This window comes from Larus michahellis, chromosome 3 (genome assembly GCF_964199755.1).
Source record: "Larus michahellis chromosome 3, bLarMic1.1, whole genome shotgun sequence".
NCBI classification, from domain to species: domain Eukaryota; kingdom Metazoa; phylum Chordata; class Aves; order Charadriiformes; family Laridae; genus Larus; species Larus michahellis.
This window is the reverse complement of record NC_133898.1, coordinates 93,729,034-93,742,910: the sequence shown is the minus strand read 5'-3', so window position 1 is coordinate 93,742,910 and position 13,877 is coordinate 93,729,034. Positions and strand designations below refer to the sequence as shown.

General features: G+C 42.7%; 1 protein-coding gene across 2 annotated transcripts in view; it reads right to left on the bottom strand.

Annotated features, from left to right (window-relative positions):
* The window catches only part of UBE3D (ubiquitin protein ligase E3D), an 84,689-nt gene extending 72,996 nt beyond the window's left edge, over positions 1–11,693 (bottom strand). For both annotated transcript variants that reach the window (XM_074581296.1, XM_074581297.1), the window contains exons 1-4: positions 11,314–11,693; positions 10,959–11,164; positions 8,550–8,640; positions 5,078–5,309 (exon numbers count right to left, since the gene is read on the bottom strand). In XM_074581296.1, the coding sequence (XP_074437397.1) occupies positions 5,078–5,309; positions 8,550–8,640; positions 10,959–11,164; positions 11,314–11,648 (864 nt within the window). In that variant the 5' untranslated portion in view covers positions 11,649–11,693. The remainder of the gene's footprint in view (positions 1–5,077; positions 5,310–8,549; positions 8,641–10,958; positions 11,165–11,313) is intronic.
* Between the last annotated feature and the right edge of the window lie 2,184 nt (positions 11,694–13,877).

Below are 13,877 nucleotides of genomic sequence, written 5' to 3'. Positions count from 1 at the left end.
TAATATAGTTCAGTACTCACTACAGGAAAGTATTTTTCATATTAAAACTACACATAAATTCAGAAAGTCCTCCGAAATTCAGGAGAAGCAATGTTCATCAAGGACTTATCAAAAACAAAAAAAAGGTGGATAACAACATCTAGTTCAAGAAGTCCCTACACTGGCCAAAATATCATTCAATATTTGCCTCACTCTTACGCACTCATTACTGCCCACTGAAAAAGATCTTACTTCTGGATGAACTTGTGATCTGCCCTAGTAACACCCCTACTAATTCCAGTGTTAATATTTAAAATCAGTACCAGTATAAAGATACAAGTAAGCACAACTTCTACTTTAATCCAAAATCTAAATTCCAGAACTGGTTCTGTGTGGGCTTATTAACCTGGGTGCAGCACACCACAGCTCTGGTCTGGAAGCAACAAACATATGCAACCACAATGATGCTCCCGAGATAATAAACCCTTCTGGACCTAGAAATCCCGAGAATGTAATGAGAAGACATCTAAATTGGATTTTTACATGTGGTTTTTCTATCATCACTTCTATAATTGTTCGTACAGTATACAGTGCATAAAAATACCCATATTAGTTAAACAACTACTGTTTCATTGGCTTGGTTTGTCCAAAAGTCACTAAGTCCACTAAGTCCAAACAAGTCACTATCAACATGAGAAACCATATTACAGCACACACCTACAATAATAATATCTAAATTTAGCATAAAGCAAACTAGTTGAGGGAAAAAAACCCTGCAAATTTATCTTCTTCTGTAGCCTTTGTAAAAGATGGCCACAGTTCCCATACATTCCAACTGGAGAGAACACACACACGCTCTTTGGGAGCATAGTATTTATATTCACCACCACTATCATACTCCTTAGTATTTAAATTTTTGAAGTTATGATGAGAGATAATTTCAGCAGAACGATGTCCAGAACAAAAAGTGGTACTCTGTGGGCTATCACAACACAAAAGCATAAAAATAATAATAATAAAAAAAATTAAAAAAAGAGCTCCAGGAAGTAAATCCAACAGCCCTAGCTATGTCAGGTACACTTTTCATCTTACAAAGGTAAGTTTTGAGCTATGTCCGTTACAGGCTGTCTTTAGAACATGGATTATGGACTTTCAGACTATGCAGACTTCCAAGCACATTTATCCTAATAAAAAACTGAATAATGTTTTGTTAATTGTTTGATATTAATGCAGGTGCCTCGAAGCACACGTGGTCTGTTATTAGACCGCTGGTGAAAGAGATTATGGGCAAGTCAAATAGGCACTTTGGGCCAATTTTTTCAGTTACTCCATGGAAAAGTGTATGTACTTCCTGCTGCAATGATAGGGAAGGGGTAAACATGGGAGACAGAGGAGTTACACGCACCAGTAGATTGTGCTTAGTCTCACAATCTGCACTAAAGCCCAGCCAAATGCCAGATCTTATATTCAGGAATAGCAGCAACAACAAAGCCAGTGATGAAAAAATAAAGGAATACATAGTGGAAGACAGCAAAAATCAAAAGAATTTAGAGATGGTAGCTAACCAAACCAGAGTTATTAATGAGATGCTACCAAGAAAGGGCAAATACGATCTCTGAATGCATGAACAACTAAATAGTTGATACAGATAAACAGAAAAATAATAATATCTTCAGAATTAGTGAGATGTTTACTGCAGAAATGGATCTATAAAGTATGTTAAAAATTTGGAAAACAGTTTGGAAAACTGCTACAAAAATAATTTCTAGACAATAAATACACCTCAGAGATAAAAACAGGTACAGAGTTGCAATTCTTAGCATGCTTAATTTATTAAGAAGGCAGCAGAGTCAGGATGATTAACCACTGAAACAGCTTACCAAGAAATGTGATAAAGCTTCCATCACTTGAAGTATTAAATCAATACTGGATGTCTTTCTCAAAGCTACAGCTCACGCAGAACTGATGGATTTGATGCTGGAAATACCTAACAGACGTCTCTGATCTGTACTATGCAAATAATAAAATGAACAGAAAGGACCACTCTAGCTCCACGAAAAACAGAAAGCATCCCACGTGGAATCTGAACTTATTATCACAAAGTCCTGCTTGTTCCTCGCAAACCAGGAATCGAACTAAAAGCCCCAGGGAGAGCCCGACAGCTTCTGTTAGAGCTTCAGAGAGCTAACTATGTTAGAAGTACAGCCCCCTTGTTATGGAGATCAGAAAAAACATATGTTTCACATATACGCAGTTTTCCCATTTCCCAATTCCTACTTTGCGACTCCTCTCAAACATACGCAACAAAATTACTTGTTTAACTTGAAGAACAAGGATAAGTAGACAAGGTTTTGTGAAAACCAGTATTTGAGGCTGGTACAAATATTGCACAGTATATGCATATAATAGACAGTACTTCCTTGAAAGCTACAACTGGAATGTTTTTTTCTGACTACAGTTACAGGTGCTAGCTGAGAATTGTGCAGTACGGTACCTAAAAAACTCCGCTAACTCGTTGTATCATGCTTCAATGGAAAAAGCGATAGTTTTAGCTAGACTAATTAAATCAATATATCTATTTGACAACTTGCAGCTGCTGGCAATCTGCAGATGGAGGTGGATCACCAGACTAATATTTTCTGTTTCTATTCCTAAGGTTCCCTGATATGGTGTCAGGGAAACTATTTTCCCCAGGAGATACTATTAGGATGCTGCAAGACCATGTGACATTTAAAACCTATGTTACACCAGAAGACTAATAGATGTGAGAAACACGTTTACAATGGACGGATGCTGTCTTGGTCCCACTGGAGGCTGGAAAAGATTGTTTAAGCATCTCTGGTACATTCCGGCTACTATTTTGGTCATAGGCAAACACTTTCCAAAGAACTGCAATGCAATTAAAAAAGAACTTTCATACTGAGGCAGACTACAACAATATTCTCTGAAATTAGAACATTTATGCCAATAGAAATCAATCTTGCCTGTAACTTTCTATTATTCATATTATGGAAGAATTTTCTGTTTTAGTATGAGGGCTTTTTCCTTATTAGTCCAGTTTCTGCTGGATCTTACAGTTTGCTCATTTGCTTGGCAACCAAATGATGCTGGAAATAAGCAAACACAGAAATGAGAATTAATTGCAAGTGTGAAAGATGTAAAAAGAGGGATTTGACACAAACAAGAAAAGAATTCTCAACTTCAGTGCAAGTCTAACAAAGCAAACGTGAAAATTCATCACACTAAACTACTATTGTATGTCTCTGACAGAAAGGAGCCTCCTCCCTCATTCAAAAGCTCTGCTGTTATCCTGGTCTGACCCACATCTCAGTAACATCTTTGTCCCACATCCTTTTATCATGTTTCTGCCTCTAAACCAACCCTTTTCTGGAAAACAAACATTCTCTTTGATTGATCAAAGAAGCGTGTTGGTCAGACTGCTCCCCCATCTTTGGGATGCAATATGAACTCCATGCACCCTGCCTCTTCCTGTCTTTGCTCCTATTGTTCTAAGATCTCTTTTGAGACTACTGAAATGTGAAATAATTAATTTTGGGGACCTCTGGCAGAAAGAACTGTCCGCTTGGAAATTCAGAATCTTCTGCTCAGCCTCCTTCTTAAGGATAATTAGAAGAAATAGCTCCAATTGCCACAGAGTTAATCCAAATTAATCTGCTTCTCCCATGCTGATATCCTTTCAGGGTATCAGTTCTTATTTTCCCCTCCCCATATTCTGCTTTTCAAAGAACAATGGGACCGCAAAGAGACCACAGCTGCAAGACTTGCAGATATGGACCGTAGGACAGAACTGTTTCCCAAGCAGATGGCTCGCTGGGATGCAGTGCACCAGCAACTGTTGAACTGAGAGAATGATGGTGATTTAACTGGGGATAATACAAATCCCTAATGATGATAAGCAGCAGCAGACACGAATCAGGGCCTCTGGTGTTACTTCTCAACAGATTAAAAGTTTCATGTTGGGAATCTGTACGTGGCACGTCATCAGCTGTTGCAGACACAAGTTGCCAAGGCAGCATCAGTTCCCATAACTGTAGGAGGATTTCAGTAGTCAGGTTTAATACATGGTACCGGAAGAAGAGATGGTACCTGCAGGCCCAGCCTTTCTCAACACAACTACAAAGGAGGAGATTCACAGAAAAGGCTTTATAGAAATACAGGCTTGGGTGAACTATGTTCCTAGATGTTCTTCTGGATGAAGAAAAGATTATTGCTTGAACTTTTTTTATACATGTGCTAGACTTCCAAGATGAGTAAAGCACTGAATTTTCTTTCTTCATGAGTTTTATCCCACCTTTTAAACATCAGAATCCCTACAAATGTTTTTTTCCTGAGCAACAACAAATTTTGGTGTTTCTAAGCCAAATGATAGTCCTCTTCCTAAAGATTCAGCTGATAGATAAATACCCTCCTGGTACACCTCAGAAACATCAACATGAAGAGTTATAACCCAGTGTGGCAAGTCCCTTTCACTAGACAGAGAGCAGTCAAACTCAATTTCCTTACTGTATTCTACGAGTGTAAGACAGTCCCATCTGAACTCAAAACACATTTTGATTTTTCCAAGTCTTTCTAAAGGTTAAAAAAAAATTTAAAAAAAAAAAATCACACCTTCTTTCAATCATATTTATAGTTATGCATTCAGTCATAGGTTCAGAAGAAAAAGCACTGTTACTCCAGTTTCCTCGTCATTCTTCGCTCCACTACGCTTTGACAAACACCTAACCCATTACAGTTGTTATCTTACTAAATGTTGATGTCCTTCACTCAGTATATTTTGGCGTGGAAATATTTGGGTGTAGAACTACATAATTAAATAGTATCTAATTCAGTTTATAGTAAGAAGTTCTTCTTGCATATCTAGGTCAATATCAAGACCATGGTGCACGCTTTAGAAAATGTAAATCATAGCTTAGAACATTTTCTGGCTTCTGTAAAACTGAATGTCAACAACTCCCTATGACCTTCAAAATAGCTCTGTAATACATATAAGTCAAATAAACCAGTGACAAAAAAGTGGTTTACAAGGAAAAAAGTCCAAATACATTTACTTAGGAATTAATAAAACAAAATACTTTACCAAGTTGGAGCCACTCTGAGAAGCATAGTGTCCAGTCTCTGAGCAGCACATGGGAGATTCAGGCACGTGTGATTCATTTTCTGAATTCAACAGAAAAAAAGTGTCCCCAAGAAAACAGTCATCCTGCCGAGGGTGCAAAGTGCTTCTGGCAAAGGGGTTAGGATGACAACACCACTCATCAACCAAAGCACTCCAGTTTTCACTTGGTAGAGGAAGAACTCTGAGAAATTTCCTAAGAGCAAAGAAGAAAAACATATTTCAATATATTACATTCTTTTCTAAGATACTAAAAGAGATCTTAGACTCCTTAGAAAAAGGGGGGGAAGCATGGCATTTTCTCCATTTCTCCATTTGACTCTCCTTTCAGTCAAAGACACTTTCTTTGAATGAATTCTAAGAAGCAATGGCTGAGTGTTTCCTGCCAAGTTTGTGATCAAGCATTTCCCAAGGATGAACATCCAATGATTATAAGGCAGAACTTGGCATAATCCTCTCTTGAAATGAATCACATGGCAAAAATAAAACAGTTCTACCCAACCATAAAAAATATCACAATGGGCATTCTGCAATTATATTTATTATAACTTCTTGTAAAGTTCTTGTAACAAATGTTCACATAAAACCAACAGCAACAGACTACTACCACAGCAAGGGAGAGCATGTCCTTTGAAGTCCCTCAAAGTCAGATACCAGACTTTGAAAAAGCTAAATCCTGACAAAAATACCACAGTAATATCTTCATTAACAACAACAACAAAAAGAATAAAAAGGATAATGCAATCTTCATTTAGATTCAGATTCAACTTTTAGAAGTCACATACACAAAAACACAAATCCCTTTCCTGTGGGCAGCTGTATGGACCAGCAGGCTGCTCCAGGCAACACCAGACTTTGTTTTCATTATCAGTGTTGTTTTTAACTTACTTTCTTTGGTTACACACAGTGCCAGTGGATTTTGTAAGCCAAGGTTTGGAACCACTGCTTTAAATTGTAAAATTACTCTTAAAGTTGTAAAATGCTCTTAAAGCTAGAATATATACATGTGGCTATAGAAATACCAGTTTGGTCATTATGAGTCTGTAGTCAACACCTTCCTGCCCGCAGTTCCTATAGCCATTCTGTGGTCCCCCTACATGTGATTTTGTTAAGGATGGAGAAGTACTGATGGATACCGTCCACATATTTACATTTCCTTTAACCTGTGTTTTCTAGAAAACTATTGCACTGGGAAGAAACTCGGCTCCTTTACCAAAACAACAGGCAATGGCTTCAACTGTGTGCCCCTCTCTCACAATTTTCTAGATGTGCTGTTTGTTGCAGAGCTGTGCTTTCTGCTCTCTGCCTAGTTTCCATGAATGCTTTCCTTTTGTTCCCTTATTTTTTCTGCTGTCACCTGAAACCTTTACATAGAGTTTCTTGATTCTACTCCTTACTTAAAAGTTGCCAATACTACTTTGCTTATGGTGCTACTTCACAAATAATCACACAGCTGCTAAGGCAACAGTTAGATACCCTCCCCTTCTTGCAGTTCTCGGACTATTCTTTTCTGAAGATGCCCGTCCTTCCCACTGTAGTTTCTTGTGCCTTTTGTATCATTGATTGGGTGAAAGCAAAATCTTTTATAAAAACTTCCTTTCTACATCGACAATACATTTTAAACTGCGCTTGCCCCACCTGCAGATGAAAGCTGGAATAACTCGTCCTCCGATCCAGCTTTACCATAACTAAGATCACCTCTTGGCACCACCCATCACTGTCTTCACTCTCTGTGGTCTTATATATCGCCTAAGACACAACCACAATCCTTACATGGTGGGACCTTAATTCTGGTGTTGGCCTAATGACTGATTATTTGTCAGCCTTGCACAATTATGTCCAATGCTATTATGGTTTAACCCCAGACAGCAGCTAGGACCACGCCATTTGCACAGTTCTCTCCCTTCCCCCTTAAAAAGGCAGGGAGAAGAGGGAGAAAAGGAGGGTGAAGGAAAGGAAAAAAAAAATCGTGAGCTGAGATAAAGACAGTTTAATAGAACAACATCAGAAAAAGAAAATATCAATAATAACAATGGTAAAAGAATACACACGATAAAGTAATACAACATAAGTCACTCCCATCACCTGATGATCGGTCGACCAGCCCGTCCCAATTAATGATCGCCAATACCCACCCCCTGGCTAACCCCAATTCATATATTGAACATGATGTCTATGGGATAGAATATTCCATTGGCCATTCCATTGTTCTGTCTATGCTCATTCCCAGCTTCTACGCGAAGCTGAAAAAAGTCCTTGGACACTATAAAAATCACCTAGCAACAACTAAAACAGTATGTATTATTAACATTCTTTTCATACCAATTCTGAAACACAGTAACCACTAGAAAGAAAATTAACTCCATTCCAGCTGAAACCAGGACAAATGCGAAGACAAACACTGACAAGAAAAAAAAAAAAAAAGTCTTCATTCCTATGTATTGCTTTTAAACTACAGAAACAAAAATTCCGACTGTGTCATGTTACAGGATGCAAAACTAAAAGATGTGAACTCCATGCATATGAATTTGGTGAGCTGAAATTCAGGAAAACACCCACTGACACACAAAAATATCAAAGCGCAGCATCTTTGGAAAGCAAATATTACTGACTAGAAATTAGAAGCTTCATTACTCTACAAATGTGTCAAAATAAGAGTTATTGCTAGACTTTCTGATGAGATATTTCAGAAGAGAAAGCTAGGAAATCCTTACTCAGTTACATTCAAGCCAGGCATAAATCCGTATGTATGACAAGAAAGTAACAGGAGGTTATAGAACATGCCACAGTTGTATTACCATTTTGAGTATTAGGAGTGACACAGATAAAATGCTGCAAGTGTGTCTCTAACAACTCCAACATATCTGGCTGAAGCTGTCAAAATTGTTCATCAGAAGAGCTAGAAAATGCAAGAGCTTTTTATTAAATTTCTCATTCACTCTGCAGACTTTGTAAGGAACAGAGATAAGGCAAAGTCACACAGCTAAGAAACAGCTCCTGTGTTTACCAAATTCAGCATCCCTGAACTATGTGAAGGTTGGCTTTGCTTAACAGATAAAAGTGAGTTGTGGTCAACAACCCCATTCTGAGCAGGCACTCTGTAACTATGGCACGATAACAGAAATGTCTCACTCAAGGCATAGCACAGAAGCAGGAAAAGAACTGAGATTTCCCAGCTTCCAGAGCAATGTACCAAACTCTCTTTGTATGTTACTTCTACTTTCTAGCCAGAATAAAATCAAGAAGTAAATGAATAAATGGTGAAAAACTCTTTCAAGTAATTTTGCTTTTAGTCATCCATAGTGCTTCAAACGTGTTCTCATCTATCAGTTTCAAAATAAATGCCTTTTAGCTGTCTCTCTAAGTACGTAAAATAGCATGAATACCAATCACTATGGCATTTATTGCTATAAATACAAGACACTGCAGTACTCACCGGTCTTTTACTATGATGTCACCACAGGATTGACAGTAAAAGACATAACTCTTCTGGGGTTTCAGACTTTCCCTCAAAGTATGAGCCAAATCTACAGAAAGAAGAGGACATATTAATCTCCCAAGTTGTATAAAATTTTCAGTCACTTGTACATAAAAATCCTTCCAAATACTTCAAACTTCAAAAAATAAGAATCTAACAGACCAAGCAAAATGCTGACATTTTAAACACAACATTAATTTATTTACCTGTAGAAGCAAGTAATTAGATTTAGAAAAACTTGCCACCTCCACCGCACGCTCCATATTGCTGAATAGGAATTGTATATATGAATAATTATTTTAAAAGTGCAAATCCTCTCCACAGGGGGAGCTGAGATATTGGTATCATTACAGAGATTGCATAGATTAAAATTCAATGCTACTCTTGTGTAGTAATAGTTCTGCTAATCTGTGTCTCAGCAATATGAGGGTACATCCCAATATGTAATACAAAATAGCTGTCGGTGTGGAAAGGGCACTAGTTTTAAAATTTTCAGGCAGGTAAGATACAGAGCCACTGTGGTGCCACGCAAGGAATAGATAGTATGCAATACCCTCTGCAGGCCAGCAAAGCAAAAACGGTCTCACAAAAGCTGGCTCAGACAACTTTTCCAAATTAAAAGAGGAGCTATAAAAGCCTCCACAAATTATCAAATAACATCTGGTGGAAGAAAAGTAAAACTGTAAGCCTAGCACTACGTATGAATAGGTTTTGCATTGCCCACTTTCTATAGCTTAAGAATCAAGGTATATTCTCAGCACTGGCATTCAGTATTTAATATGTAAATTCAGTAATGTAGTTGCAACCACAAGTGAAAAGTACTTTAAAAGGTTACAGAATTTCATATAAGAGACAACTAGTTTTGCATACTAATATAAAACATTAAAGGCTGACTAAGGTTATCCAATATATATGTCAATTACCATCTGGGTCACATACATGTTTTTCACCAGATTTCACGTACTAATTTCAAAGATAAATTTTTAAAACTTCACCTTTGATCTTTTTAAGCATGCCTCATTAATAAGACACACTAAATACTTTTTGTATAATTGAACTGTCAAAGCACATCCATAATTACAGATTAACATACAGAAGCAACCTCAGCATACCATAAAATCAACAGAGTATTCCAGTGTGTTTCTGGTGCTGAAACCACTATTGTACCTCACATACCTTAGTGGTCATTTCTACTTTAAAACCACAGAATGACAGCTTTGTGTTATTGAATATGTCTTTCTGTGTCACATGCTTTTAAATGAATGCAAATAAATTGAGCTTGGATGCTAGAATGAAAGAAAGCAACAGCTATACTACCATGCTTCCTATTTATGCAATCACGTCCTAGACCTGAATTAGTATCATGGAAATTAAGGAGGTAACTTTGCAGATGTTACCTGCAACATTAACGCCTGCAAACTCAGGCTGTGAGAACAGCCTCCAACACAAAATCACAATCCTTTACAATTAAGTGGTCGATGACAACCTTAGTACTATAGCCTGGATGAATCATATTACTGCATTTTCAGCCACCAAACACAAAACAGGAAGGAAATAAAATAATTTTGAATATGGGAAAGCACAGAGGAGGAACTCAGAGCAATTCTCAAACTCCTACACAAAACACTCAGCAACCACATTTCCCTTTCATTCCAACACTTTTTGCAGTTTCGATTTTTGAAACTGACAAGTTTATTAAATTTTATGGGTTCCTGTTTAAATCTTCTTATCAGAGCTACAGAGAGATTTTTAGAAAAAGCAACAGCATACACACAATGCAAACCACGAACTCCAGTTGGTTTGGTGGTTTGTTTTCTTTTTGGTTGGGTTTTTTGTGCTGCAGAATCATAGAATGGTTTGGGTTGGAAGGAACCTTAGAGATCATCTAGTTCTACTCCCTGCCATGGACACCTCCCACTAGACCAGGTTGCTCAAAGCCCATCCAACCTGGCCTTGAACACCTCCAGGGATGGGGCATCCACAGCTTCCCTGGGCAACCTGTGCCAGTGCCTCACCACCCTCACAGTAAAGAATTTCTTCCTAGTATCCAATCGAAACCTCCTCTCTTTCAGTTGAAAACCGTTACCCCATGTCCTGTCGCTCCACTCCCTGATAACGAGTCCCTCCCCATCTCTCCCGTAGGCCCCCTTTAGGTACTGGAAGGCTGCTATATGGCCTCCCCGGAGCCTTCTCTTCTCCAGGCTGAACAACCCCAACTCTCCCACCCTGTCCTCCTAGGAGCGGTGCTCTTAATCTCTGTTGGCACACCATTTAAAATAGTAAGGTCCAAGGAAAAGCACCGCACCCTTCTTTTAAGCGGCAGGCCCACTTTCCCCCCACGCCGCGCGGGCCCCGCCCCGGCCTTACCGGCGGGCGGCGACGCCGGGCGGCGCAGGCGCATGCGCAGGTGGAGGCCGTCGCCGGGGAGGCGGCGCAGGCCGCGGGTGGAGGACGGGGCCAGCCTGACCTCTGCCGGCAGCGCCGCCGCCGCCACCGAGCGCCCGCCGCTCCTCACCGCCAGGCAGTCAGCAGCCACCGAGACGTCCAGCGCCGAGCTCGTGGGGTCGGCCTCGCTGGGGAGGCAAAGGAAAGGGTGTAAGCGTTTATGGCTCAGGGCGCTGACAGACCCGCCGCCCCAGCGCCCCCCGCCCCCGCCGGCACCGGCCGCTCCGCACGGCCCGAGCGGCGGCAGGAGGGCCGCCAGCCATCGCCCCCGCACTACCGGATAACCAGCAAGGCGCTCTGCGTCCCCCGCCTGATCTCCAACAGGAACCCTCCCGCCATGCCGGCAATGGAACGGCTCCGGCCGCCCGCGCGGGAAGACACCGGCTTTTCCGCCGCCCGCCCGCCACAGCGCCGCCTGCTGCCGGGCGGCGGACACGGCCCGGTGGCAGCGGCGGGACGGAGCGGCGGGGCGACTGCCGCCCACCCCTCCCTCGCCCCGCCGTCGGCGGTGGGGTCGGGCCTCGGTCCCGTCGGGTCGTGAAGCCCCGAGGCCTTGCACAGTGTGCCCGGGCAGCCGCTCCGGGCTCGGCTGGCCTCACGGGGTTTTCTCATGGCCAGCCTGAACCTCTTCGTGTGTCAACATCTGCCTGTCGTCTCCTGTCCTCCTGACACGCCACTGTTGCGAGGAGCCTGGGTCTGTCATCTCAGGCACGTCCCCACCAGCACTGGGTGCAGTGGTTGACTTTCACCCCAAAAGCCATCTCACCTCACAGTGCTCCAGCCCACAACATCCTCATGGTGTCCAACAAACTTGGTCCTGTTTACAGACGCCTTCCCTGCAAGGGGCATGGGGGAACATTGGGCACCGTCTCCTAGATGTGTTCTAATCCAGTGCCAAGTAATGGGGATAATCAGTCTCCTTGATCTACAGGCTCTGCTCCAGGATGCTGTCAGCCCTCATCGCTGCTCGGGCCAGCTCAGCTTGCTGTCCATCAGGGTCCTCTCCACAGAGCTGCTCCCCAGTCAGGCACTCCTGGTCTCTACTGGTGCCCAGGTGTCGTCCTTCCCAGGGGCAGCAGTCCCCCCATGATAGCCAGGCTTTGTGACAGAGACTTCCTTGGGTTGTATTCATCCACTTATCCTGATTGGGTGGTCTGTAACATGCTCCCAACCAAGGTGTCACCCTCACTGGCTTCTCTTCTGATCCTGATGTACAAGCTCTGACCCATCCCACTGCCCAGCCCATACAAAAGCTCTACATACCCAACATGAAGCTTCATAGAGAAGGCAGTATTATTGGTGCTTATGTGGATAAGCAGTTGCGGGCAGTAGGCTGAGGGATGAGCAAGCCTTGGCAGTGTCCTTGCAACATGTTGGATCCAAGCCCCCAGCAAGCAAAAAGCCCAGACAGCAAGTCAGGTTGGTAGATAGGGTCCTCCATCCCTCACAGCAGGGTGTTACCCACTGCTGTCATCCACCACTTTCTCCTGGTGGTGCTGCTGTGTTGTTCAGGCTTGGCCAACTGTGGTGCCTCCCAAGATAAGCCTTTCTCACTGTCATCTGCTACCAATGCATGGAACCTATATTCCAGCTGCAGATCTGCAGGTGGAAAAGGAGCCATCCTCCTGTTGCTAAAAGTCACAAGCTTCCAGCTTTCCCCGTCATGGGAAACCCTCCATTTCCCTATACCCGACCACTATCTCTAGCTGCCCCTCCTTCTGTACAGTTTGGGCTCTCACTTCCACGGGGTCTCTGGGAAGACCCTGTCAAACCTTTTTTAATCTCCCCTGGTCCTGCACAGTCTGCTGGACTCCTCCTTGAGCTCCTTAGATTGGCAATGACTCCTCACCACTGCACACATCCAGCAAGCAAGGGCACCACCTCTGCAGGGTGGTCCCTGCAGCTCCAGGCCTCCGAAGCTGCAGCCCCCCCTACTAGGTCTGGCTGATATGGACTTTCCTCACAGCAGCCCGTATGATGCTGTGCTTAAGATTTGCGAGCAAACAGGGCTGATAACATACCAGTGTTTTAGCTGTTGCTGAACAGTGTTTGCACACTGTCAAGGCCTCCTCAGCATCTCACTCTGCTCCCCCCAAGCAAGCAGGCTGGAGGTAGGGAAGAGGCTGGGGCAGGGGAGAGGTAGGACAGCTGACTCGAATTGACCAGAGAGATATTCCATAGCACATAATGTCATGCTTGGCCATAAAAACTGGGGGTGTAGTCTTTCCAAAGTAGCTGTTTCTCAGAGACTGGCTAGACATCAGCCATCTGATTGTGGGAGGTGGTGTGATTGTATGTTTTTGGTTTTTTTCTTCTTTCCTTCAGTTGCTAAACCATCATTATCTTGACCAGCAACTTTTCCTGCTTTTGCTCTTCTGGTTCTACCCCTGTGGAGCAGCAAGCTAGAAGCTCATTGAGGTCAACCCACCATGCCCGCGAAAGCTCTGTCTGAGCAGAGGCCTCTGCTGAGCCAGGGGCTGGCTCCCCAGTCAGTGCTGGGGACTGTCTCCTGTGGCGTGTCACTGCACCACCACCCAGCCCCTGCCTTGTGAACAACCCCCTCCCCGCCCTTTCTTGCAACATTACAAGTCTGCCCGAATTCCTGCCAATCCATGTTCTCCCCGCTCTTAAATGCTGTCACATTGCACTCATACCAAATGGACCCATGGCACCGGCATGTGCTGCTCTTGGGGTGAGGCTTCCTACTGCCTCTCAGAAGGTCTTTTATCAAGAGACTAAGTCCGCCCTGACATCCCTGGGTGACTGTCCCTTACTTAGCTCATGAGCACTGTCACCACCGCACGCTTCATCTAGCACATTGCCATCACAGTGTATGCTGAT